General features: G+C 48.0%; 2 protein-coding genes across 3 annotated transcripts in view; one reads left to right on the top strand and one right to left on the bottom strand.

Annotated features, from left to right (window-relative positions):
* The first annotated feature begins 30 nt into the window (after positions 1-30).
* OAZ2 (ornithine decarboxylase antizyme 2) lies at positions 31-11,784 on the top strand. Its single transcript, XM_090270761.1, is given in 6 exon segments — positions 31-233; positions 8,697-8,772; positions 8,774-8,854; positions 10,054-10,229; positions 11,015-11,100; positions 11,353-11,784. Coding segments are annotated over 6 exon segments (570 nt in total). The 5' UTR covers positions 31-213; the 3' UTR covers positions 11,484-11,784.
* A 6,125-nt stretch (positions 11,785-17,909) lies between these two features.
* The window catches only part of ZNF609 (zinc finger protein 609), a 191,490-nt gene continuing 181,400 nt past the window's right edge, over positions 17,910-27,999 (bottom strand). Inside the window, exons 4-10 of one of the 2 annotated variants that reach the window (XM_090270754.1) lie at positions 25,636-25,723; positions 22,362-24,702; positions 21,639-22,005; positions 20,031-20,206; positions 19,566-19,782; positions 18,593-18,671; positions 17,910-18,284 (exon numbers count right to left, since the gene is read on the bottom strand). In XM_090270754.1, coding sequence (XP_090126880.1) covers positions 18,598-18,671; positions 19,566-19,782; positions 20,031-20,206; positions 21,639-22,005; positions 22,362-24,702; positions 25,636-25,723 — 3,263 coding nt within the window. In that variant the 3' untranslated portion in view covers positions 17,910-18,284; positions 18,593-18,597. The remainder of the gene's footprint in view (positions 18,285-18,592; positions 18,672-19,565; positions 19,783-20,030; positions 20,207-21,638; positions 22,006-22,361; positions 24,703-25,635; positions 25,724-27,999) is intronic. The other variant, XM_090270755.1, reaches the window with a different exon arrangement.

Here is a 27,999-nt window from a genome sequence, read left to right as displayed (position 1 = left end):
GTTGCGGCGGCGTCGGCGGCGTCGGCGGCGGCCGGGGAGGGTCAGTTGGAGGCAGGCGCTCGCTGAGGCAGGAGGAGGGCTCTGGGCCCGCGGCCTGACAGGGACTTAACCCGCAGAGATCGGCCCCGCGCGCGCGCGACCCCACACCCACCCACTCATCCACCTACCCACTCCCTGCGCCGCCTCCTCCCACCCTGAGCAGAGCCGCCGAGGATGATAAACACCCAGGACAGGTAACGGCCCGGCCCAGGCTCCCCGCCCCCATCCTCCCCTCCTCTGCTCCGGAGGGCCTCCTCCCCCGCCGCCCCACCAGCCGGCTCCCCCCCCCCCCCAGCGGGGCCCCATCCGCTCGGCACTTGGCCCCTTCCCCACTTCAGCCACCCCAGTCCGAGCCCCAGTCCTGCCACGGGCCTCCTTTCGTCCCTTAGCCCCCTTCCCGCCAGCCTTGCCCATCCCCCTCGCCCGGGCCTCCTGTAAGGCCCCCACAAACCGGGGCCCCATCTTCCAATCAAGTCCTCATTTTCCTTCAGCTCCGCCGAACGGTGCCCCATTCCCCAAAGTGGGTTTTTTAAACAGATTCTCCAAATTGTTTCTCATCTTCCCCAAATCTTTCCTCCTCCCTCTCAAGTCACCTAACCCTACCCTTTGAATCCCTTCCCTCATTCAAACTGCACCCTCCAGCCAGACCTCTCTCTCAGCACTGTCGCCGCCGCCTCCTACCCCCCAAGTCAGGCTCCATCCTTCAGCTCTCAGCTGTACCTGTCGCCACCCCCCCCCACTTCCAGGCCTAATAGTCTTGACAACGATGCACAGCCCTCTCCTGAGTTTTCACTCCAGCTTTATCTTCTCTCTTCCTTCCTCCCTCAACACCCCTTTCCCAGTCAGGCCCCATTTTTCCTGTCTCCCAACCTCATTCCATGTATTTCTCCAGCACTTTGGACTTGACCCCTATCTTCCATCCACTCTTCTAAATACTCCTGCCCTTTAAACACTCTTCACTGGAACTCATCTTTACTTTTACCCCCCCCCCCCCCTTAACTGAACCCCTTGTGTAAAGCAGCAGGTCACAGAATTCAGCCCCCCCTGACGCCCACCGTAGGCTTGCCCTCTTTCCCTGCCTCACGTGCCTTCGCACTCTGGACACCTGGCCTTTGCAAGTTTCTTCCCTCAAAACCTGGCCCCTGTGCACTGGAGAGCAAGGCTGCACCTCTTTCTGAAATGGCCCAGTGGTTTTCTAGACTTGCATCATATATACTTCCCCCTGCTTAAACTGGGCAGAATTCATCCTTGTTTTCCTCTCTGCCTCTCCTCTTTCTCCATCGCGCCCTCAAACATACTCCATGTTTCTGCTCCAAACTCTTCTTTGAAGCTGTTCCGTGATTTCCCACAATTTTTAACCCCAATTGCTTCTACATCAGAGTGGCTTCCATTTACAATTTGAGTCTTAAGTGTCATCTTTTTTTCCCCTAGAGTTGTGCTGCCCCCTCCAAAATGAGTCTGGAGCTCATTAGTTCCCCACACTGGCCCCTTTGTCCCCATATTTGGGCTTATGGCCTCCGTCCTTCACTTGGGCCTCATTATTTTGCAAGCAGATCCATTCCCTGCAAATCTTCCTTAAATTGTGCCTTGGTTTGTCCAAAACTAGACTTTAGTTTCTCTTATAAACATGGCCTTTCTTAGTGCTTTTCTTCACATAGGGCTCTGATTACCACTCAAGGTTCCCTCTCAAACTTGGGCTTCTTTAGCACTAAAATGGCCTCTAAACTCGCCATTTCGCACTCCTTTACAGAAAGCACTGTCCTTAAACAGTCCAGCTGGGTCTTCAGCATTTCTTTTATCTCAGTGTTTCTTAAACTTTGGCTGCACGTTTGAGAAATCAATCAACTGGACCCTGCCTCAAGTATCTGCTGTGATTGGCATAGGGTGGGGCCTGGTAATTAGTATATATTTTTAAAGCTCCCTGGCAATTCTAATGTGTGGCCAGGTTCCAGAAACACCGCCTCCCAACCCCTCCCCCCAGAAGACCCTTCCCATCATATTCCTTTCGTGGATGTAAGCCCTTTACTGAAAAGGGCCTTGTCTTCAGGGATCTCCTAGTCTTTCCCAGATACTATCCAGAAGTATCCACGATACCTGCAACAGCCTTTTCAATTCTCCTACCTCTAGTACTCAGTTCTCAGCCAATAGCCATTATCATTCTCAGACTGCTATCTAGCCCCCACACTTCTGTTTCTTCCCTATATGCAGAAAGAAAATTCACTCATTTCCTGGTTTTTATGGTCCAGTTTGACCCATTACCCCACCTCCAAAGCCCTCTACCTAGTCCCCTTCTGCTGTTATATTTTTATTTTCCGAGACTCCACGTCCATTGCCCTTTGCAGTCCCGTCTTTTATTCCATCTTCTCTAACCCAGCCCTTCTGGAGCTGAGGAGGTGGAGGTAGATGGATACTTGGGTGGTGCTGGATGCAGAAGGTATTGCTTGTGGTAGAGAAGCTGTGTGATGAGGGTAGACGGCAGGTTTGAGCACGGGCAGGACGAAGTGCAGAGGGAGGGAAGCAGAGACACCTACAGGAAAACGTTCTTTTCTAGCCTTGATGTTTCTGTCTCTGCAGTGGGTTTGGAAGGTGGTGTGGGCTCAGCAGGCGTTCTTTAGAGTCCCTGGGAACAGCACATGAGGGTCTTAACTGATTGTGAGGTTGAGACCTGAGTTATGGCTTAGCCAGTGTGCTTACATGTAAAAAGAGAGGGGGTTGGGTAAGTGTAACGCGGAGATTCCTTCCAGCTTCTAAGTGGCAAAACAGGCTTGCTTTTCTCCAGGGCCCTTTGCTTAGGGTGTTGGTAATCTGAGGGGCTTGGCTGTATGACAGGCAGGTGGAGGGAGGAGCCAGCTGGCCTGCCAGGGCCTGGGCAGCAGCGAGGCCTTGGATCAGGCTCCTCCACTTTGGCCTGGGGGTGGGGTGGGGTGGTGTGTGCAGGGTGTCTGGTTTCTTTGAGTTATGGCAATCCTGTTTCCCAGCCTCCTCTGTGCAGCCTCTAACTTTTCTAAACGGAATCCTGGTAGAGCCTTAACTAGGGATTCTGATAAGAGCCGGATGTTCTTCCCCTCAGTGTTCTGGGTATTTTGTATCCACGGAGGAGGGGAGCTGGCTGAGAGTTTTAACTCCTATTGGGTGGGGGTTGGGCTTTCCAGCTTCCCTGGCTCCAGTGAAATACTCCAGAGGTGGAGGCTTGGTTTCCTGGAAGAAACAGTTGCAGAGGAGCCTGCAGTGTGTTTTGAAAACAGGCTCTTCCTTTCTAGTTTTGTTCTGATTAGTACCTCCAGAATGTCATGATTCCTGATGGTGGGGAAAGGAAGAAGACTCAAAGTCAAGCACTTTTATTATTATAGTTTTTGAACTTGAGGTTTAAATCCAAGGAAATCAAGCTGCATGGCCTTTTTCTTTCTGGATTTGCTTAGTACGTGTGACAGTAGAGTATATGGAGAAGAGCTTGCCCTGGCTTGATATATTATAATCAGTCTGTGTCTGACGGGCTTTGAGGAGAAGCATTTGGTTCTACAGGTGGTCTTTCCGGGGGTGGACAGGGCACAAGAGCACATCAGAGCTATCTTGAGGATCTTCACTGGTGTTCCCTGGGGAATGGAATTTCTGGTCTCCCCTCAAAGATTTGATTTTACTTATTCCTTATTTATTGGCACTGTGGCTTGTTGGATGTAGGGGGATGGGCAAGGAAGATGAAGTTTTCTTGTGTGCCTTCAAGGTCATCCCAGAGAGGGGGAGAGAGAAAGAAGACTTCTAGTATAGTCAGGAATCCCCCCTAATTGGAGACATGCTTCAGAAAGCAGTGCGAACTAATAATAGTAATTCCTCACTCTGCCAAGAAATCCAAATTTAACTTCAGAGCTGTTCAGAAATATGATGTTACATATGTGCATTTCTAGAAAAAAATGTAATTCATCTCATTTTGAAATAGTATGCAGTGTTTGATTCAAGTTGGTGCCATGATTCGAAAGGCTATGAAGCCTGATTGAAAGCTGTAGATCAGAAATGGCCAAGTAGGTAAGAATTGTTACTTGAAGTGAACAAAACAGGTAGCTCCCTGTTAGCAGCAGCAGAATAAAATGCTTTGTATAAGATAAGCCTTAAGAAAATTTCCGAGGCCTTTGATACTATATAAATAATGAAGTGATTGTATCCTAGGAAGAGGCCAGAACAACTGGGTGATGATTTTACTATAAAAACTAGACTGAGGTACTTAAAATGTAAACTTAGGGTCTTATTTTAAAGCATGATCACCTAGTTATCCACCATATGTAGTTGTGCCCACCTTTGGCGGAAGATGTAGCAGTAATTAAGATGAGCAAACCTCAGAGGCACAGATATTCTAGCAGCCACTGTGTGTTCCTTGTGGAGAATTAACCAAAACCCAGTTTTGATTTCAGTCTGTGATTCAGAGTGGTGATGTCATTTTCTTTATAATCATGCTTAGCAAGTAAGACTCCCTTCAGCACACAGAAGGGCCCTAGTGAAATGACTTATGCCTGGCATCTGACCAGAGCCCTTTCTCAAATGGAAAGGGAATTGGCAGCTGGAAGTCAACCTCTACACGCATTCTAGACTGGAGGTGGCCACTCCTATCTTTCTTCATGTTTCTTTTTATTTACTTTAAAAATATTTTATTTTTTTTTATATTTAGAGAGAGGGGAAGGGAGGGGGAAAGAGAGGGAGAGAAACATCAATGTGTGGTTGCCTCTCGCACACCCCCAACTGCGGACCTGGCCTTCAACCCAGGCATGTGCCTTGACAGGGAATCGAAACAGTGACATTTCTTTTTGCAGGCTGGTAGGCAGTCTACTGAGCCACACCAGCGGGGGCGTCATGTTTCTTTTTAGCTAAGTGTGATGGCAGCCCTAGATTGGGCCCTCCTGGCATAGGGGCTAGTCATCAGAGACCTTCCTCATCTTCAGAGTAAGAGCAGCTTGTGTGAAGGAGTCAGGACACTAGTGTTCTAAGAAGCAGAGCCAGAGACAGGAATGGGTCAAAAGAAGATGAAAGGGAGGAATGAATGCACAATGTTTGGGAATATGGTTTTTATGTCTTTTAACTTGATACCACAAAGTAGATAATACCAAGGCCATCTGACCAAACATGCTCAGGCCACTGATTCAAGTAAAACGTGATCAAAGTATATGAAGGAGAATATGAATTCAAGTACTTGCTAGATATAGCTGAATGGAAGTTAGCTGCAGTTAACTTTTATATTAAGTCTCTATGTAACTGGCTGCCTGCTTTGAGCAAAGTTAATATAAAAATCAAAACTGACATTGTCAACTGGAAGTGATATTTGACAGGAGATCCTTTATCAAGAGATTTAAGGTTACTTTCTTTAAATACTAAGCACCCTACAGATTAAAAATAGGATTTGAATTATTTGATTTACCAGCAACATTCTCCTGAAATACATCTGCTTCATGAACTGCCTGTCTGTAGCCAGTGTATGAAATTATAACCTGCTAAGGACATTTCAGATGACAGACACAGAATGCTTTATTTTGGAGGCAGCAGATGTGTTGTGTTGGTAGCACTCGTGTATCCTGAGGAGTGTTTCCAAGAGCATGTCCAATAACTGAGCAAATAAAAGGCACTAACAGATCGGCTCTAATCTCCCACCTCCCTTCCAAATTGGGATACCTGAAACCCTCATTTCTGGCATGGTATTATTTTTTTCCTCTCCAAAAGCAGGACCAGCCCTGCTGGATGTTTGGGTTTATTCTGATACATTTGATTCTCGTTAATCAGCCGTGATCTTTTTAGCCTCCAGACTGAGTTTATATCATCCTTTTTGTGGTAGAAGTTAAACCAGTTCTGCCCCTCGGTGGAGTGAGCAGGATGTGAAGAAAGAGTGGAAAAAGCTGAGCACTGGAACCAGTAGAAACACGACTAAACTGAATAGGAAATCTAACTAGATTTGCATCTTGTGACAGGAACACTTGTGTTTAGAAGCCGCTTTCTCTTGTGCTTAAGTTCCTCCAGGATCCTCTTTTCCTATTGAGGTTGGTAGCATATTTTGCTACAGTAGTATTTGAACAGGAGAAGGACATTGCTTTTATGCTCCTTCATTTAACTACCACATTTGTACTCATCTCCCTTCCCTTCTCACTTCAGAATTGACAGGTTTTTTGTGAGAAGTGACTTGCCATTCACAGCAAGTAACTGAAACAGAGCCATCATGATGGATAATGAAGATAATTATTGTGATCTACTCTCTACTAAGCTTATCCGATTTCGGGAACTGGAACTGGATACTTGCTTGGGGGCCTGAAACCCCTTCCACCTCTACTCACATACACACTTGCTTTTTATGTAGACTTTGTGGGGGAGGAGGAAAGAGTTCCAGGATCCCTGTGTGTGATTGGGGAAGTAAAGGATTTGTTACCGTGGAGTAGACTTGCATTTATTAGAAGAGGAGTGAGATCAGGACACCTGACATCATGAGCTTCATACATTAGTGCTGGACACAGGGCAGGCCCTAGGGACTTTTTCTAGGAAGACAAAGGGGATTCTGGATCTAATAAAAGGAAAACCCACCTTACTCTGATTTCTTCAGTGGCTTAGCTGCAGTGTGTCCACCATTTGCAAGTAAGAATTAGTTCAGAATCGAGATGGAGGTTTGAATGCAGGCGAGGGGTTGAATGTAGCTCTCCCATTTAAAGACCGTTGACAAATAATTTCTCGGGAAGTAGGAGTTTGAAGTTAAGTGAGCTAGCACCAGAATTTAGAATTGCAAGTGCCTTCCTTGGTGATCTGGTAGTTTTATGAACCCACACAGTTCTGGTATATGAGGCTACATCTCATCTGTCTACCCTAGAGGGAGTCTGCCCAGTCCTTGGTAACTTCAGTGACCAATACAAACAAGCCAGCTTTCTCCAGGGGCCGGACGTGGTCACTAGGGAATGGGAAGGGAACCGTATCACATGGGGGGGGGGTGTGCCTTTGGGGAAACGCCTATCCTTATCTTTTGTTCTTCCCACCTGGACACTATTCTGTCCCTTTACACACTGGAAGGGGGGATTATAACAACTCATTGTCTGTTGTAGAAAGTAAATCCGGTCCTTGAAACAGTAGCATAGTCATTGGCCATGCCCCTTCTAGTATCTCTTGGTGAGGCCAGGAGTGAGGGAGATGAGAATGCCCTGAAGCTTTCCTAAGGGGGCAGGAGGTGGTGCATTGGGGTTATCACCCCCAGGTGTTGATGGTGCTGTAGGCCCACTGCCACTGCCCTGGGGAATGCCATCTCCCAGTGACATTTCCAAGTATAATTTTAGGCCCCCTGTTGAAATCATTAAAAACAGAGCCAAGCTAGAGTAGTAAACGGTTTAGACTTCCTGTCTCAGCTGGAATGTTTTATATAGCTCTCTTAGTACTGAGGGTCTCAGTGGGCTGCCCTTTGGTTATCGTACTGTTGCCAGGTTAGATGTGAGTTCAGTTCTGTTGCTCTGAGCCTAAGTGAAAAACCCCAATCTCACATGCATTGCTGTATAAAGCAAAGGACAGGGTGAAGAATGGTGCCTCACATTTTACAATTGGTTTTAAAGGGAAAAAACCTTGATTTATAGCATTTGCTGATTTCTGGGGTGTAAATAATTCCCCTGTAGCTGATGTAAGCTACCAACATGCTGTCATTAAGCACCCAGTTGGGAAGAGAGGTGTAGTCGCGTGAGCTCACTTAGTCATGGTGTACGTGCACAAACAACTTTCTCTTTCATTGCTTCACTTGCACTTGGCCTGTGGAGTGAGCCTACGGAGCCATTTGATTGGAGCAGATTTGGAGCCCTGTTGGATCCACCTGAAAAGCATGGTGGCCAGTAAGGGCACATACTCGGAGATGATTATCGGCTTCCAGCATACTTATCTCCTCCCAGCAATCCCCACCCCCAATACATATGCACTTGAGTGTCCATTCTGACCATCTCAACATTAACTAAACTTTCATGCCCAGGTCGGATTCTAGCAAAGAAGGGCAAGGAAGCCCAGCATTTGGTGGCACACCAGGGACAAACTCAAGATACCATACTACTCTGTACTGTGGTGCACCTCCTCTCTGGGAGCCAAATCCCTGATTTAATTAAGTTCTTGCCTAGATGGATTTGGATAAGTGATTTCTGTCCAGTTACTCTGTTTAGATCAGAGAGGAGGCCGGCATTAAAAAAATAGCCCTGGGAGCTCCTTAGCGACATGGTACCCAGTGCATGTGACTGACTTCCTGAGGCCCATGTGCCTCTCTACCTGAAGTGATTGTGTAGGCTTTGTGGTTTTGCCACATAGGTCCTTGAAACACTGTTGGGGTATGGAAGGGGCTGCTGGAGGGTACAGGGCTCTTGGTGTAGCAGGCAACCCAGGGTCTGGTTCTTCCCAAGGCCTGCCAGCACCAAAGAGATTTGTTTGACAGGTCCTCCTCTGGGCAGATGTTCAGCTGGACTCCCTTAGTCCTCTGGGACTGCCTGTGCCTCTGCAGGACAGTGGGTTCCTGTTCTTCATGAGCAGTAGTACTGAAAGCTGAAGCTGAAAAGACTGGCCCAGTGGTGTAGCCTTAGAGTACCTGTTTAAGGAGAGCCAGGGCAGGGGCCTGGGATGGGATGATGCATTAAACCATCAAGTCTTGCTGTTTATTGTCTCACCTTCTCTGTCTCTTGCAGTAGTATTTTGCCTTTGAGTAACTGTCCCCAGCTCCAGTGCTGCAGGCACATTGTTCCAGGGCCTCTGTGGTGCTCCTGATGCCCCTCACCCACTGTCGAAGATCCCCGGTGGGCGAGGGGGCGGCAGGGATCCTTCTCTCTCAGCTCTAATATATAAGGTAAGGACCCTGGGGCAGAAGGCTTGGGGCAGAGCCTTCTCAGACTCCACTGCACTGCTGCTTACGGGCAGTGATCACTTCCCTCAGTCTCCCAACTCAGGCCAGGCCAGTAGGGGGATTGGGAAGGAGGACTCTTTGAACTGTGGCTGCCATGTGGCTTTTGGGGATTACTAGAAGAGTATCGGTGCCAAGCAAACACCCTGCCATCTTCTTAGCTTGGTGGTCAGTACTTTAGTGCCAGTTTAGGGTCTGGAATGGGAGCGGTGCGACAGCTCTTTCTGGTGCTAGTCCTTCCTCGATTTTCTTGAGAAATACCAAAGGCAGTTTCCCATTGTCCTTGCCCTTTGGCATTCTGACTTTTATCCCTTAGCAGCCTGATGGGGAAGGTGGGGGGAGGGTATTACAGAGGTGAGCCATAAGGAGAGGAGGCCTTGCATCTCAGTCACCTATCACCCTGGCTGCATACTGTACAGCCCAAGGGCTTTAGACAGCCCTCAGAGTCTGCCTGGGAGGGATCAGGGCGGAGCAGTGGCCCTTTGCTAGCTTTTACTCTCCTGTGACTGAGGCCTAGAGGCTGGTTTAGCTTCTTCCTGAGACTGGCATTGAAAGGTAGCAGGGCAGCTGAGCTCTGGCCAGGAGACACAGCATGGACCCTGCAGTCCACCTGGAAGCAGGCTTTGGTTGATCTGGGCCCAGTCAAGCCTCACAGGTCTCTTTATTGTTTCTAATGTTTCTCTATCAGAGGGGAGGAAGAGTATGGTGTTGGGGGGACAAGCATGGGCTTCGAGTTAGGGAGACCTGGTTTGAATCTCAGCTGTGCCATTTACTAGCTGTGGAGCCTTGGATCAGTTGCTTAATTTGTCTAGGCCTCTAGTATCTCAGAGTTAAAATGTCAATATTGATGTCTACCTTAAGTGCTTGTGGTGATTGAAAACTCACTGTGCACCGTATTTGGCATCTAATGGACACTTGGTAAATATTTCCCTTCCCATCACACTGGCTTTTAGTGCCAGCTAGTCTTAGTGCCTGATGAATGATGGTCTGTTTAGCCAGCATGAAGTTCTACATTTTTATTGTGCCCTTTATCCCACACTACCCTGAGACTGACTGCAGGGGGCTCGAATCACCACCCAGGTTAGGGAGCCTACTATGTGGTCAGAAGCAGTAGTGACATGGTCTGCTGACTAATTTCCTCCCAGGACGAGAAGCTCACTGTGACCCAGGACCTCCCTGTGAACGATGGAAAACCTCACATCGTCCACTTCCAGTATGAGGTCACCGAGGTGACAGTCTCTTCCTGGGATGCAGTCCTGTCCAGCCAGAGCCTGTTTGTAGAAATCCCAGATGGATTATTAGCTGATGGGAGCAAAGAAGGGTAAGGAGCACGGGATGGGGAAAAGGGAAGGAGCAAGTGGGGAAAGAGGGAGAACAGAGAAGTCAGGGAGTTTGCCTTCTTAGCTCTGTGCCTCTCAAGCAGATACATTTTGAAACGGGTTATTTTTAGCCAGTAAAACAGGCCTGCTCTAGGTCTTAATTAAAGCAGGCCATTATCACATTAACCAAATCCCTGTCATTAATCACCCCATGTTTCACTCTTCCCAGCAGACATTAAATCCTCCTTGAGCCACCATACAGTGGTACAGTTCAAAAGACCGGGAAGCTCAGAGATCAGTGGGATTTCACTGGATTGGGCAAGGCCCTCCAGGCAGTCAGTTGTGTGAGAAACAGTGTTGAGGATGGAGTTCTTGAGTGGCTCCAGCCTCTTGAGGAAATCCTTTTTGGCAGTGTTAGGGCCCGAGAGTTCCTCTCCGTGCAGGCAGTCATTATCAAGCTTGGCAACTTTGGAAGGCCCCTGAGAAACTGGGTTCTCTTCCTAGGCCCCATAGTGTCTTGTGAACTGCATTAGTTCTAAGTTGGTCAGTGTTCATTTCAGTGAAGATCTCCTATTCCAGGAAGAGATAATTTAGTAACATTTTTCTTAAAGATCATGGCTTATCCTTTTCTGAACTCAGGACTCCTGGGGCCTTGAAACAGGAACCTCCTCCCTGAAGTTTCTCTTCTTTATAATGTAGCTGTAAGCCTCAGAAAAGCCTTTTTTGGGAGTAGGTGGGTGGGAAGTCTAGAGAAGTGGTAGTGGGCCTAAGTTTTCTTTCCTTGCAGATTGTTAGCACTGCTAGAGTTTGCTGAAGAGAAGATGAAAGTGAACTACGTCTTCATCTGCTTCAGGAAGGGCCGGGAAGATAGAGGTGAGGAGTCAAAGCAGCTTGAGACCTAATTCCCAGAAAATGGGGTCTGGGGAGGTGAAGAGGGGGCTCCTATACAGCGAGGTGGGGTCCTTGAGTTTCCTATACAAAACCGGGCAGTCTTGGGGGGTGGTGCCTGGAGGGTCTTTAGTCAAGGCCTAGCACTTATTCCGTTTTTGTTTTGGGTTTTTCCTCAATTTGACCCTACCCTTGTACTTCCCATCAGAATCCTTTTTACACTCTTATCTTCTGCAGCTCCACTCCTGAAGACCTTCAGCTTCTTGGGCTTTGAGATTGTACGTCCAGGCCATCCCTGTGTCCCCTCTCGGCCAGATGTGATGTTCATGGTTTACCCCCTGGACCAGAACTTGTCCGATGAGGACTAATGGTCAGAGGATACTTTGCCCAAGAGCCACAGAGGGGAAAGGGGAAGTTAGGCAGCCCTGGGACAGAGTTGGGGGCTCCTTGCTATTTAGGGAAGGATGCCGAGGGGCTCAGGGTAAGGGTTGCCTATTGTGTTCTTGGAGTTGACTCGTTGAAATTGTTTTCCATAAAGAACAGTATAAACATATTATTCACATGTAATCACCAATAGTAAATGAAGATGTTTATGAACTGGCATTAGAAGCTTTTTAAACTGCGCTGTGTGATGAGTAGGGGAGGACATTGCTTAGAGGGGGAGGAACTGTCTGGGTCCAGGGCAAGGCCTGGAGGGCTGGTGGGCAGCATTGTCAGGCTCAGGCCCCCTGCTGTTGGGTTTTCTTTTTTGGTTTCAGACTTGTGTATTTCTTTCCTTGCTTCCTGTCACCCCAGGGGCTCCTGAATATCAGCTTTTTAGCCCCTGCACAGCAGTGTCCTTGAGTTGTTTGTTGACACTCCACCTGGGCTTCTCCATGTGCATTTGTGTCCGGCCTGGAGAAAGCAGGTCTGACCCCCTCCTTCTTTACAGCTTAGTGTTATTCTGGCATTTGGTTAAGCTGGTTTAATCTGTTTAATGTTGTCAGTGCATTTTTAATAGGGGCATTGAAGTTCACTCCCACCACCAGGGCTTTTTTGGGGGGGTGCCTGGACCTTAAAAGACCCTAGCCAAACTCCAATTCTCAGTTCATGGCCAGGAGTTCTTGCTCCTGGCTACAGGCCCAGGCCCCAGCATGTCTCCTTCCTAGGGTCACAAAGAGCAGAGAGGAGGAGGAATAGCAACTCAGGGCCTCTGGACTGACTGAGGGGGGGAATCTTTCTAAGAACTGGATGCCTCTGCCTGGCTGAGTATAGTGCTAACTGCACCCCCCCACCCCCCACCCCTCTAACAGGTTCTGAACAGTGCCTGAGACCCTTGCTTCACAGGGCCTAGAGGTGGGACTGGGGCTGTAGAAGTGGCCTGCCCTTTTCTGTTTTCGAGGAACAGCTTGTTCTAAGAGGGGAGGAATGGAGAGATCTAGTCTGGGTGAGGGGGGTGGGGGTGTCAGGGAGGCAAGTGTGTTGTGTTACTGTGTCAATAAACTGATTTAAAGTTGTGGTTGGTCTGTTCTTTATTTCTATGCCAGGACCAGCTTCCTACCACTACTGTCTTAGGACTTGAGCCTAACCTATTAGGGATGTGATGGCTTGCTTCTCAGGAAAAATGCCGCAGTGCATCAGGGCAGATAAACTGGCTGAGGTCTCTGGGGCCACGTTACATTGCCAATGTGTGGTTGCTAGGAGTCTGGGACACATTGCCAGAGCCCCTAAAGAGTTAGGTGTGTACACAGCAGCTTCGTCCAGAATAGAGGAGCCAAGCTGTTCTTAGGTCTTTTGTGTAGAAGGCCGCGTCCTGAAATGGGGTTCTGGCTTTTGCATGGAGCTGACATTCCCATTCCTGGAAGTGTTTGAAGGAAGCAGCACACACTTGCCTTCGGAAGGTGGTTTTCTCCTTTTCGAGCCAGTGCCCTGAGGCATGGCTGCCAGTCTCATACCACCAGCTTTGCCTTCGGAAGGTGGTTTTCTCCTTTTCGAGCCAGTGCCCTGAGGCATGGCTGCCAGTCTCATACCACCAGCCTGATGAGTAAGCTTTCTGTCACTGGAGGGGCTAGGATCCTCTTCACCTATGGACTCCTAATTTCTCAAGGGCTTACTAGCATTTCTTTCCTTTTCTTTTTTCCTAAGTGAAGTGCTGGGCCTGTTCTTCTACCTCCTGTCGCTTTGGAACTATCCACTGTTGAGCTGTTGCTGTCTTTACTTTCTGAGTCTTTGGCCCATTTTCTCATTGTTCTTCTGAAGCTTACTTGTGTTTTCACCCTGGGTAAGTCATTAACTTTGGAACCTACCTGGTATTCATTAAAAGTGAGCTCAGCACCTTCGCCCCTCCACAGTATTTAGTAGACATTCAGCTGAAATAAAAAAGGCCTGGAAATGTCCTCTACTGAGCAGATAATCCCTAGAGGCAGCATAAAGGCAGTGACTGAAAAAACATGACATTTATAGCAGATCCACGCGAATGCTGACAATGGCCAATATAGGCAGTTTAGAATTCAGATGTTAAACTCAAACCCAAGGAGCCTACATGATGGGTGAAGAACCAAGACAAAATGAAGTCCTTTATTGTCCCCCAGGCTAGTGGAGTGGACAGGACACACACCTGAGATTCTACTGCCACCTACTGGTGGATCCTCTTTAATACAGCCAGAGTTTAAAAGGTCAAATCAGAAACCCAGCAAATAAATATTTCCCTTTCAAAAAGAAAAACCTTTGCTAGATAAGACCATTGACAGCAAAGAATAGTAGGTACCTTATATCTGCACTGTAATTAAAAACTTAAAGTATTTTTGGGGAGGATGGAGTGGGAGAGGGAAGATGTGAAAGGCAAACTACATCTAAATTTAAGAACAGGGACATTAAAAACTTTATTCAATAAATACAACAAGTAATTTAAAAATATAATTCAGTTCCAGAGCCAATTAAGAAAAGGATATAGTGAGAAAGGGGGTGGGGAGGAGAAAGAGGGAAAGGATCAAGTTCAAGAGGTGGAACAATGATTTGGTTGGGTTGTTTCAGAATGTACCACCCTTTGAAGTTCTGATCAAATGCTCTTGACCCAGAAACCCTTTGCGCTTGTTCCAATGGGACAGCCATAGGAGTCCATGAGCCAGGAATGATTCTCTGGTCTCTGGATCAGAGAGAGCGCTCTGGACACTGGAAATCGGGGGGTGGATGAGTCCCTACTCGTTTTTTTAAAAACCATCTGTTCTAACTCTCAGGCAGGTTGAAATAGTGCAAACTCTTAGGCAGAAAGCTAGCTGCATAGTCTCACAGGTGAATGTCCAAAACCAGGGTGTCTGGGAGGTCCCAGAGTACCCATGGGTCCAAAGCCACTTCGGTGAATGGGCTCTAAGGGGAAGAAGGGGAGGCCAGGGTACAGGTGAAAGAAAGGTCCTAGGTAAGCCAGTGGCGAAGCTGGAAAACACTGCTGGGCAGGAAAGGGCTGAGGGCAGGGAGTCTGGACACTGGACCCAACAGCTTGCCGTCAGCCAGGGAAGGTGGAGCTGAGGATGCGTATGGAACAGGATCAGGAAGGCAGGGAAAAGCTGAAAGAACGGAAAGGTGGGGAGGAAGGAGGAGGCAGCTCAGCAGCAAACTCCAGGAGAAATAACCAGCAGCCCTCACAGATTTGTGATTGTCTCTTAAAAAGATTTATTTTCTCTTCTTGCCTGAATGTACAAAGGCAAAAAGAGTACAGTTTGTATATATATATATTTATATATATATATAAAAAAACAAGGAACTTGGTAATGTACACTTTACAGAAGGGAAGAATCAGGAAGACTGAAATTAAATCCAACAAAGCAACGCCAATGGAACAAAAGCTATGAATAGCAACACTGCCCCTCCAGCCCGGGCCTCCAGCTCGCCCCAACCTGCTCCCAATGGGGGGCTGAGCACCAAGGCAAGCGGGTGGGCTGGGGCAGGAGGGGCTGGGACGAGGCTGGGAGGGGCTCAATCCCAGGAGTGGCCCATGGCAGAGGATCATCAGAAAGCTTCCTGGGATGCTCTAGTAATAAAACAGATAACAAAGGCCCAGAATTATGGGGCCAGCTAGCTGCCCAGTGGAATCTTGGGTGCATCAGAACAGACATTGGGATGTTGATAAGGTATGTGGAACAATTAGTGACATGGGTGACCTCAAAGCCTGTATACAACTCTTAGCCCTTCTGCAGTCTTACCCTCCTACTACTGAGGCCAAGTCACTCCACCCCCCACCTTGGAGCCTGGAGAGAAGAGATTCAAGAATCACCATTTCATTTCATGGGGTGTGCACTCTTAACCCTTCTGCATGTGGTCCTTTGACCTTGAGATGTGTGGAGACAGTAAGATAAGGAAATTCATACATGTACACATACATGTACAGATAGGGAAAAGGGATGAAGGGTAGTGACACCTTAAGTGAGGAAGAAGAGGATGTGAATCCTGAGCAGCAGCTCTAAGCCTTGGCTGTCTTACCTGAGGTTGAGGCGCTTGCCCTCTGGCTACTCTGTGGGGAGTCTGATGAGCGATGTCTAGCAGAGGCCTGCGCAGGGTGGCTCCAAGAGAGCCTTGGGTTGGTGGTCTGGAACCTTAGCAGCACACCTGCCTAGCCTTTGCTGGTGGGGTGCGGTGGAGTGGGAATCCTTGCTGCTTGTTCCGTCCCTCTGACCAGCTCATGGGTGCCACAGGTACCATCACCTGTGTTTCTCCTCCCAATGTACAGAGGCTAGAGGTGGACAGCAAATCCTTCACTCAGCACTCATCAAAGATCTGTTTTCTCCATTGCTGCTGCTGCTGCTGTTTCATGCTATTTCAGGGAAGGAAGATTGGACCTGGCAAGGATCTGAGACCAGGAGGATCAGAGATCAGGAAAAGGCAGTGCCATTCTGCCATTATTGGCTTTTATCTGCCTTTCTGGGCAGGATCCAAGAGCCAAATATTTTTTAAGGGGCGGGGGGAGAAGAAGAAAAAGAAAAAGCTGTTCCCTTCTGTAGAACCCAAGGCTGCCCTCTAAGATGGAATTTCCTCTTCTCTGTGTTACAGAACAGTGGAAAGGGCAGGAATGTAGACCATACCCACCCAATGGGAAAAGATTACTCCGAACAGTTTCTTTACAATATGTACAGAGCACGCTGTAAGCCAGCACCACAGATACAAAACACAATATTTAAAAACAAACAGGAACAGAGACAGGCCCTTGGCTTCACCTCACAGGAGTGTGGGAGGGCATACTCAGGATGAAATTTAGAGTCATCCTCTTGGTGGCGGTGACTCGGATTAGGTGGGATGAGGTGTCCACACCAACTGCTTCCGTGGAGAAGTGGGGGGTCACTGCTCAGAGCTCTGCCCGCTGAGGCAGTAGGAGGCAGAAGGAATGATGGAGGAGAGGAAGGCTGCTTGGGGCTTTGCTAAGAGGTCTAAAATGGTGAGTATTTTGGATGGGCTCAGAACCCAACTTTAACAAGAACATGAAACCTAGAGGAAAGGTTTGCAGGTCAGAGGGGTTCCTCTTGGGCAAATGACCCTAAGCCTCTCTAGAGTAGGGCTCCGGGGATCTTGGAAAGCAGCCTCTACTGGACATTGTGCTTACTGCCCTCCATGTCCATGCCCCGCACTGTCAGAGCCAAGGTTTTGCTTTTAAATGGTCACTTTTGGCACTCTGGTCATAAATACCTCTTTGTAGCCTAGGCTGGTGTCTGTCAGTCTTTATCTTTCTCTCACTCCAGAAGGTCAAAGACAGGAGAGGAGGAGAACAAAGGGGTTGATACCTCAAAAGCAAAATAAGAGCTAAAGCTCCCCACACCTTGGGGAAGAAGTGGCTCCAATAGTTACCAAATCATCGTCCATTCCCAGTACAAAGAGCACAGTGTGTGGACTGGGAGACTGCATTTCTAAGGAGAGCAAAGCACAGCTCCCACTGAGTTCACTCTGGCTCAGAGGAGTAATGGCTTGGATGTGTCACCCCAGGGTCTAAGGAACACACAACCTCCCATGGTCAGTGGCTCCTAAAACAAGAGTCTGTGTTACAAAGAAACAAGGCTCATATTGGCACACACGGGTTATAGATGGAGCTGTGTAAGATCATGTACTTGGATACAGAGGAACTGGCCTGTATATATTTGTGGTCCTAAATGAGAAGGACACTCAGATGACTGAATGGACAGGACATCTCTTAAGAACTGCCTCCTGGGCTTTGCCCTCAGGTGACCTGGCAGACTCCAAAGCTCCCCAGGCTGGGGAAACTATTTTACCTGCCTGAGTCTTAAGAACCAAGCAGTGGAAAAGAGGAGAGATCAGTGTGGGGATCCCCTGGGAAAGGCACCAAGGGGTCAGGAATGAAGAGAGAAAGGGCAAGGTGCTGGCTAAGAAGCAGCAGGACTTAGTGGGGATGCAGGTTCTGTTTCACAGACTCCACTCATGCTCCAGCTCCAGCTCACTCCCAGCATCCCTGGGGAGCCCTGTGCTGATGTGGGGACCCCTGGCCCTATGCCCAACAGGCAGCTCAGGGCCTTGGTGGGGCAAGTACCGTGGTCTTCCTTTCCAGGCTGGGCTCTGAGCATTTATATGTGCTCATGTGAGAGGGGAGAAGTCTTCATGTTTGAAGACCTTGTTTTCTCAATTATAGAGAAAACAGCCCCTAATTTCTTTCCTGAGATTCTAGTTCCTCCACATGCTGCCAATTCCCAGAGCCCAAACCTCTGGGGAGATGCAGGATCGGGTTATGGCGGTAATGGTGGTAACAGGGGTATGGCTGCTGTGCTGTCTTCAGACCTTGCCCAGTGCTGGAGGGAGGGTGTCCCTCCTGGGGGGGTGGGGGGGCGGATACTCCTCCGGCAGGTGACCAGGGTTTGGGGAACAGAGCAGTGACTTCTCTGGGCTGAGGCCACATTCCCCTGGTTGCTCCCCATGCCTTCATTTCCATAGAGGCCACAGTAGTCACAACTGTGGCCAAGAGAATAAATATTTTTGCTAAGGACCAGCTCTCCAGCTCCTGAGGAAGAGGGAGGGTGGGGGGAGTCCGGGGGCCTGGCGGAGGTGGGATAGCCAAGGGTCTGCCTTCGGTCATGGTGGGAACACGGCAAACAGGATGATCAACACCATTTAACTGATGTCTAAATGGCATCTCCATCACCTCCTTGGGTGAGCCAGTTCCGGCCCGTGAAGCTGACTTTATCCGGGCACTTGGTGTTCTGCAAGGAAAACATGGACAGGTAACCAGGCACTCAGGCGGCTGGCATAACAACCACAAGGTGGCGCTCCAAGAAAATGAACTGTAGGGGAGGCCTCTACTGATCTCCCTAGAGGACAGGTGTTCCCCAGCTCCTCTCAGACGCACATGGCTTCATGCGGGACTTGTACAGGAGGCTTGGCCCGGGTTCCACCATTCCCGGACGGCTGACCCCACACAGCTGTCCCTCACCCAGGCTCCACAGATCCTCTGTGATCTAAGTATCAACTCTCCCTACTCTGTGTTGCCCCACATTACAAAGTTACTTACCATTCTCACCTCCGGGGTGGTGGGTAGAGTGAAGGAGTGGAGCCTTGCTGGCTGGCAACAATGGCTGTAGAAGAAAGCCCTGCGTGAGTAGGAGGACGTGTTAGTGCCGCACTCCCAGAACCTCTGACTTAAGCACTTGGTCTTTACCAGCTGGGCAGGGACTGGGAGAAGTTTCTCCTTAAATTCCTAACTTCACTGAGTTTTGCGGTGCTGACAGAAAAAAATGATACTGGTCAGATAGAGCTGCTGGGGACAGATAGTCGTCGTCGTCGTCGGCAGCCGTCCGTCTCGAGAGACGATGGTGTAGCTTCCTAAGAGTCTATCTGCACTGCCGAGAATGGCTGTGCAGTCCGACTCGGGAGTGACACGGTATCTGTCTCCTCCCGTGTTGAAGCTACAGAGCCTGGGCAGGGTGATATGGAGGGTCCGCTGTTGCCCATGCAGCAGACCCCCCCTCTCTTCGCAGCTGAAGGATCCAAGGGAAAGACGGAGTCAATACAGCTTGGCTTCAGGTGCGCCGCAGGAGTAGCCGGTGTTGACTACAACGTCAAACCGCCTTAGGGACTCCGGCTCCGGATTTTCTGTCGGGGTTTACTCCCTTAGCCTTTCCCCTGAAGAGGTATGCCGCAAGGCAGCGGAGGTTTTTTGGAGTCAAGAGTTTTCCTTCTCTGGGACAGATAGTAAGGCTCCATTTTTCAGCTGTTTGTTTCTCTTTGACTGTGGGAACACCTGCTCCTTGTTCTTCTGAATATGAAAGCCAATTTTCTAGAGGAGCTTGAGAATCCCCAAGCTCCAAGGGAGGAAATAAATGTCATGTGCTTTAATGATGGTCTGCAGGAGGCTAGGATTCTGAACGATTAGAAGCTCAAAAAACAAAACAAAACAACAACAAAACAACTTGCCATGGGCCCCTTGCTGTGGGCAGCACTACTGGGATGGAGTTAAAGAGCTGGGCGGGAGAAATGAGGCTCACCTGCTGCATAGGGTAAGTTGTACTGTGCTGGGAGCAGTGAGTACCCCAAGTGGTGGTGGTGGTGGTGTGTGGACATCAGGCGCTGGGAAGGGGAGGTGCGGGGCCGGTCTACACTCCTTTCACTGGCGCCTGCTCCCCCGATGCTGCTACAGCTGCCACCACCCCCAACCACCCCACAGCCTCCCCGATCTCTCTCCTGAGAAGTTTTATCACTTATCTGGAAAAGAAGGCAGACACAAAAGCACTATTGTGAGATACACACATGAGAGCAGGACACCCAGAGCCCAAATCATGGCTCCTTAAACACGTAGGACCCCTAAGAATCAAGGCGGTGCCTGGGGGAGCCAAGGGCAGGTCAGCCAGACTATACTGTGGTTGGAACTTGAACTTGCCCACCTTCCCCCAGACCCTGATTCTGGCCCTACTGGTGTTTGATGACAGCCAGTGTAACTGCACTTCCCTCACCGTGGGAGACTTGCTCTTGTAGTGACTGGCATGCTGCTGCAGGATGTCCAGGGCTTTGGACTCTGAGCTGGATTTACAGCCGACACTGGGGCTGGCTCGTGCCTTGTCGGCATCTTCACCCCCCGAGACCTTGCTGCCATACGGGGAGAAAGAGTAGCTAGAAGGCAGGTAGGAACCTGGGAAAGGAGAAATAAATCAGTCGAAGAGATGGGAGAGGTAAAAGAAACTGCTTAAGTGGATGTGGCTAGGAGGGCATCAGCTTCCCCAGGCACAGGAATGGTTTCTACCCAGAAGTCTTTGGGCTGAAACTAGTAGTTTGTCCTTTATACTGAACTCTAGAGGCAAAAGTAGCTCAGGGATATCAGGAACACAACCCTCAGTCTCTGGGAATCAACTTCCCTAGAGTCCCAGTCTCAGAGATTCACCTTGCAGAGGGCAGAGTTTCCAGTGGAGAAGTCATAGGGAAATGGAGGCAGAGGCCTTGAGCAAATGAACAACCTCTCTGAGCTTCAGTTTCCTTAGCAGCAAAATGAAGATACCAAAACTAATTTCACAGGGTGACAGGGTGGCAGGGAGGATTAAATCAGATAATGTACATAAATGCCTAGCACAGTGCCTGGCCAGATCAGGCACTCATCAAATGGAACTATTATATTATTATTTTTATTTTATTTTTTAAATATTTTTTTATATATTATTTTTATATAGATGAATGGGGTTACAGGAGAAAGGAATACCACAGGGCGAGACAATTTCCTATCTGTTTGAAAGCCTACTTGTCCTAGAGTTTGCCTTATAATGTTATACCAGACTATCAAGACTATTTAGGCTGCTCTCCTGTAGGGAGGCGGCAGCTTTACACTGAAAGAAATTCTCTTCCACCCCAGAAGCATCACGCGTGGCTCTTCAGGCAACAGAAACCAGTGAGTGGAGTTCAGTAAGATCATTTTCTTCTAACAAGTTAAAAAACACAAACTCCAACTTCATGTCTCCCCCTTCCCAAGAACTCTCACACAGTAGTATAAAAAGCTCATCTTCCCCAAGCTGAAGCTTTTCTAGCTGGACTTCCCCACAACCTGACTTCCAACTGCTCTTCCCCTCTGCTGCCTTCCAACCTTACAGCTGATCGTGATCTTGCCAACGAACACATGCATCGTCCTGTTTGAAGGTTGTTTGTTCCACATGTCTCTCCTGCTACAATTAAGTTGTAAGCTCCTGGAGGGGAGGGACTAGTCTTCCCTGTTTCTTTTGTATTCTCCACAGTGCTGAGTACATTGCAAAATGTGGAATATGTGTTGAAAAAATCCTAGCTGAAAAAAGATGGTAGTGCTAAAAAGGGAGTTTTACCTTTAGTTATCCATGAAAAAATGACTGTAGAGGCAACCTTCTAGCTGGAGCAAGGGAGAAGTGGTCCCAGAGACTGTAACTAGGGGTCATTCAAGGAGTTTGGGTTTAGCGTGGCCACTTCACAGAATGTCACATTCAAAAAAGGGCTCTTGTCTACCTGAGCCACAGAAAGTGTTAGGACTGAGCAAGGAAACCAGATTTGAAATCTCTGCTTCATTTCCCTTCCTGGTTAATGGGCCACCAGTGGGAGGGGTGCTGTACCTGGGTAGTTCTGCATCATCACAGCAGGCATGCCCCGGTAGCTGGGGTGGCTGGGATCATAGGACTGGCTGTAGGAGTAGCCGTGCATGTAGGGGATGTAGGACTGGTGCTGGGTGAGGGGGGAGGACACAGGCACATGGACACTTGGTCGGGGCTCCTTGCTCCCGAGGCGGGGTTCCTCAGATGCGGGCAGCTTGCAGTCACTACTTGTGCTTTCCTTCCCATCCTCCTTGGGGACAGAGTCCTTACTCCGACTCCTTTCCTCCTTCAATTTGCGGTCCCGCTCCTCTTTCCACCGCTCATCTTCTGACTTGATGTCTGAGTACTTGGCAGGATAAACGTATGTCCACATCCGGGGCTCTGCTTCCTACAACAATCACAGGATGAGCACTGAGTATTGTACAAAACAGAGAGAGAGAGAGAGAGACTAGGAATCAAGACACCTAGGTTCTGGTTTTGGCTCTGCTAGTAAAGTCCCGTAACCCTAGACACAAATAATATACTCGGGCCTCTCTTGTCATTATGGGAAAACATCTTTTACAGATGTAAAAGTGTTTTTAAAAACCATTAAAATCATTTACAAAGGGGAAAAAAATCCCTAAAACTATAGATTTCTCCTGCTAATCTGTATTCTGTTGACTTCCTACATCAGGACAACCTTGATTGTGAGGAAGAGAGAAAGACGATCAAATAGTATTTCTGTTTCTTTACAGAACAGTTTACCTGTCGATACCAGAGTATTGGATCCACTTCTGCCTGGCGGCCACACTCAGCACCTGTCTTAGGCTCAGAAGCCTCCTTGCCTAGGTGGCTGGCCTCACTCAGCTTCACCTTAAGTGTTTCTGGGGCCTGGCTGGGGAGTTTGGAAGAGTCATCTAACTTGGGAATAATGACTGATTTCGCAGGGTCAGCCCCTGGCTCCTTGGCCTTGCCGGGCCCTGACTTCACCAGGTCTGTCAGGCTGGGGGCCTTGGTGAGAGTTGGTGGAATTGACGGCTTTTGCTTCCATTCTTCCTTGAGTGCTGCCTCCCGCTCCTTCAGGCCCAGCTCTGCCTTCTTGTCCAGTCCCCGCTGCTGCTGCTCCAAGCTCTGCCGCTTCTGCTGTTCTTCATACTGCTGCCGGTAGGCCGTGTTAGTGCTCAGGAGGTGGGTGTGGTAACTCTGGTCACTGTAGCCATAGGGGGGCACGTAAGCGTACTGGTTGTAGTACAGGGACTGCATGTACATATTGGGACGCTGCTGGATGACCGAGGGCTGCTGACTGGAACTGCTCATCTCTGGCTTCTTTTCCTCACAGACATCGTTCTTCACTTTCCCCTCTATGCTCTCAGGCTCCTCATCCTTTTTTGGTTTCAGGGCCTGGGTTTCCACTCCTGCCTGGCTGCTGGGGTTCAACGCCCCTGGGCTGGACTGGGCGTAATTTGGAGAGTAGTAGCTCTCAAAGCCTTGGTAATATGGTGAGTCTTTGTTCTGTGGCTGAGGGGGGAAAAGAGTTTTCTTAGCCCCCTCCTTAACCAACTGTTCGGGGTCCTTTGATTTGACACTGTCCACTTTGCCCTCCCCATCCTCCCCAGCATCAGAGATGTCGGAGTAGGCAGGGCTGTTGGTTTTGACTGAACTGGCTTCAGCTCCATTCTGAGTCACCACATGTAAGGGTGTCATAGGCTGGGTGGGGGTAGTGCTGTCCAGGCGGCTACTGCTTCCGATGGAAGGGCTGGGGGCATTGTCCGTGAAGCTGTAGATCTTGTCAGCTTCAGCCTTGATGCTGGCCAGTCGGCTCTGGTGGGGGTCGGAGGAGCCATTTAGGAGCCCCTCCATTTTCATCCCGTCTCCTGATGATTCCCTGAATGGGCTTTTGCCTTCTTCTGCTCGACACACCTTCCCAGGAGTCAGAGGATTTTCAGGCTCCTTTGAAGACTCCTTCTTTTTTTTGTCTTTCTTTTTCTTATCCTTGGCTGGCGTCAAGGCAGGGTTGATTGTGAAAGGTTCTCCCATCACAGTGGGCTTGGGCTGAATGGGCTTGAGCTGGGGGCTGTTGGGCATGGCTTGGACCACTGTGGTGGTCAAGCCTGAGGAGGAGCCCGGGCTGGCTGCTGTGAAGGTGGCTGTCTGGAAGGTGTAGATTTGCTGTGGGGGGATGGCGGGGGCAATGGGCCGGGCTGACTTTAAGCTCTTGGAAGGCATCTTTTCAGGTTTCAAACTAGAGGGTTTTTTACATTTTTCTTTTTCTATACACTTCCTTTCCAAAGAATCAAAGGCATCATTGCTTGTTTCATCCATTACCGAGGGTCCATCATCAGAGCCATCATTGGATAAGGCTCCAAGGTCTGTGTCCCCTTCCCCACTCAACTTTTTCTTACAGAGGCCTTTTGTGCTGAATTTGCTGGAAGGAGAAGGGCTATGGGGCTCTACGAGTCGAACTTTGGGGGTAGCTGAGCGGGCAGGGGACAAGGAACCTTTTTGTGAGACAGAGGCACCATTGCAGCTCCCAAGGTCTGCATGGAGAGTGGGCTCCTCTCCATACTCACTGTCTCCATCTGCTTCTGGCTTGCTGTCATCATCTGTATGGGCATGAGCTTGATGGTACTTAAGTCCATTGATGTGCTTGTACTTTTTGTTGCAGTTTGGGTGGGGACAGTCAATCAGGACTGGGGAGGGACAATTTCTGTCTAGAACAGCGGTTTCCACCTTGGTCCCAGGGACGGGGCCAGTGGCTGAGCCCATGGAATTCGTACGGACACGTTTGCTCCCTTTGGAGTCCTCTGAGCTAGAATTCAGCTCCATGTCTGAAAGGGGTTTGTTTTTCCGCTTATTCACGGAGGAAGGGCTGGCCTTGACGTCCTCAGAGGTGCTACTGGCAGGTGGGCGATGCTCTGAAGAATTCTGGCTGCCCCGACGGCCTTTGCTATTGGCTCCTGCTCGGGTTTTGCTGCTGTTGCTGTTCCCTTTGCTGTCAGAGGCTGTGGCTGTCTCGTTGACAGGGGTGTTACTGTTGGGACGCATACGTTTGCCTCTACCCCGACCATTTCGCATTTCCAAGTCACTGGTCGGGGAGTCACAGAACCTTGGCAAAGGACAAACACAAGAAGATATTATTAAAAAGAGAAAACGTCTTTACACCAGTTTAGCTGCAGTCTCCAGAAGGACTGTCCAGATGGTAACTATCATTTTCAATGAATATGATTTGTTAAAGGAACTTCAGAAAGAGTGGGAGCCACAAGTGGTGAGCTTCTAGAATGCTATGGGCATACTAGCTGTAAATTATTCCCCAATGTGTGGGTTCCCCAAACTGTGGCAAATTGCAAACTAATATTAGGAAAAAGCTGTAAGGTGCCATTTACGCAAATGTCAATCTTAAGATCAAATTGCAATTTGAAAACATCCTTGTGAAACCCACATTGTCTAGTAGAGCTCAAAAAACTGAAATGTTCTTGAGTTTAATTTTCTGAGAGATAGCTACCATCAAAAAGGATCATCAATGAATGTTTGTTCACTGACAGTCAGACTCTAGTGCCTTGGTGTCAAGTTGACTACAGGTAGCAATCAGAATTTAATAAATTCAGACAAAGGTTTAAATAGGATCTCCTCTCCATTTCTACCCAACTTATCAACACCTAGTTCGTTTATTTTTCTTAAATGCCAGATGAATACAGTGCCTCCCTTGTTTCTACACACCATAATGTTCTTTAAAAGCTGGGTGTCTTTTTTCCCCCCTCTGTATGGCAAATGCTCTTATTTTATAGAAATACATCTATGTTATCTAAGGTGTAATTACCATTATGAGATGCTGTTAATTTTTAAAATTCTCCCTTTTTTAAATAAGTAATTTTTATTTTTCAATTACAGTTGATGTACAATATTATATTAGTTTCAGGTGTACAACCCAAAGCTGGGTGTCTTTTAAAACTATTCAAACTTAGCAGAATGTAGGTGTTAGGATCACTGATTCGGGTGGCTGAGACTAACATACACTACTAAAAAGCTGCAGAGTGCTTACCTGGGGGGCGCCCAATCATGCCGTGTGCAGTCAAGAAGTGTACCTACATATGTCTTATTCCTCCATGTTACATTCACCACCAACATCCCTGGAAGACAAGAGAACTCAGATATAGAGAAGAGAAGCCCTTTTGGCAACTGAGGAGAGTATTTTCCATTTGAGTAGCATTCTGGCTCCTATAGGAGGGTTTAGGGGTGCTTTGGGTCCCAATGGGACAAATAGGATTGGGCTGGAATAGTTCTATGCGAACTGCCTACAACACTACCAGGGCCCCTTGGCATGGGCAACAGTTGCAAAGATTTCATGGTCCAGTTAAAGTATATTTTTATAACTTTAAAAAATTATGCATGCCCTGGACGGGTAGCTTAGTTGGGTAGAGTGTCGTCCCAATATGCCAAAGTTGTGGGTTCGATTCCCAGTCAGGTCACAAATAAGAAGCAACCCATGAATGCGTAAAGAAGTGAAACAATAAATTGATGGTTTTCTCTCTTCCCACCTTCCTCTGTCTCTCAAGTCAATAAAAAACAAACAAAAACACATATCCTTAAAAAAACTGTGTATTATTTCAAATGTACTAAAAAATACAAAGGATAACCTAACAAAAACTCAGGTACCCACCACTCAATATCTACAAAATATCTTGCTGGAATTTTGACAGAAATCATATTAACCTTTATATCAATTTGGGAAAAACTGACATCTCTACTATGTGATCCCTATTTATTCAGATCTTCTTTGATTTATTTCACCAGCATTGTGCAGTTTCAGCATACAAATCTTGTAGACGTTTTATTAAATTTACTCCTAAGTAGCCCTGACTGGGCAGCTCAGTTGGTTGGAGCATCGTTCTGATATGCCAAGGTTGCGGGTTTGATTGCCAGTCAGGGCACATACAAGAATCAACCAATGAATGGATAAATAAGTGGAAAAACAAATTGCTGTTTCTCTCTCTCTCTCTCTCATCAATAAGTAAAAATAAAAATAAATTTACTCCTGCCCTTGGCTGGGTGGCTCAGTTGGTGGAACACTATCCTGTACACTGAAAGGTTGCAGATTTGATTCCTGGTCGGGGCACATATGTAGGTTATGGGTTTGAGCCTCAGTGAGGGAGCATATAGGAGGCAACTAATAGAGGTTTTTCTTTCACAGTGATGCTTCTCTCTCTCTCTCTTTCTCTTTCTCTCTCCTCCCCTTCTTCTCTAAAATTGGTAAATATATCCTTGGGTGAGGACTTAAAGAATAAATTCACTTCTAAGTATTTAATTGTTTTGTAAATGGTCTATTTTAAAATTCAGTGCCCATGTATTCATAATTAGAATATAGCAGGCATACAATTGGTTTTTGTAAGTTTATCTTTATTCTATGACCTAGCTAAACTCACTTATTAGTTCTAGGAGCTTTTTAACAATATATACTCACTGGGATTTTCTATGTAGACAATCATGCAATGTGGAAATAAATACAGTTGTATTTCTTCCTTTCTGATCTGTATGCCTTTTATTTCCCCCTTTTTTTGGTGTGTGTTATTGCAATAGCTAGACCCTCCAGCGCTATGTTAAATAAGAGCAGTGAAAGCTGGCATCCTTTCCTTATTTCTGCTCTTAGGGGGTAAGCACTCCATTTTTTACCCTTAAGTACAGTGTTCAGCTCCATGTCTGGGATATATGAGGCAAAAAGAAAACCCAGGAAACTCATCAGCATGATAGGAAGGGAGGGATAAAGACAGGGGACCTAGTCTGCAAACCAGGCATGGGCTCTGGCCAGGAATCGAACGGGCGACCCTTTGGTTCCAGGCCAGTGCTCAATCCACTGAGCTACTCCAGTCAGGGCTGGCCTGCCTTCTTTTATGTATACTTATCTTTCCCCAAGTGAAAGTCCTAGTTAAATTTTATTGGTTATCTTTTTTTTTTTTTAAGAAAGAGGGGAAGGGAAGGGGAAGGGGACAAGGAGGGAGGAAACCACAGATGACATGAGAGAGAAACATCATCACACACACCCTGACTGGGAATCCAATCTGCAACCTTTGCCTTTGTGGGACGACACCTAACCAACTGAGCCACATGGGTCACAGCTTGGTTGTTTTTGTTAGTGTTTGATTTCTAGTATACAAAATTTTGGTTTGTAGACTCTTTTTGAGCAAGATGTTTTCATTACTGATTTTCCCCTTCTCTGTTTCATATTTTTCCAATTTCTTCCATTCAGTCCCCTAAGGACCTAGTCTGAACAAGTCTTCCAACGGCCTGTGCCATTAGAAGAAATTCAGGATATCAGTTCTAATCACTGAATGAGCAGACAGCTTGATATGCTTCTTCACAACTCCTTAGGCTTCCTTCCTCCCCTACTCAATGAAATGTTTAAAGCCTC

This window comes from Furipterus horrens, unplaced genomic scaffold (assembly GCF_987537825.1).
Source record: "Furipterus horrens unplaced genomic scaffold, mFurHor1.1.pri manual_scaffold_3, whole genome shotgun sequence".
NCBI lineage: Eukaryota > Metazoa > Chordata > Mammalia > Chiroptera > Furipteridae > Furipterus > Furipterus horrens.
Note: the sequence above shows the minus strand (reverse complement) of the source record. Positions and strands in the feature narration are given on the sequence as shown.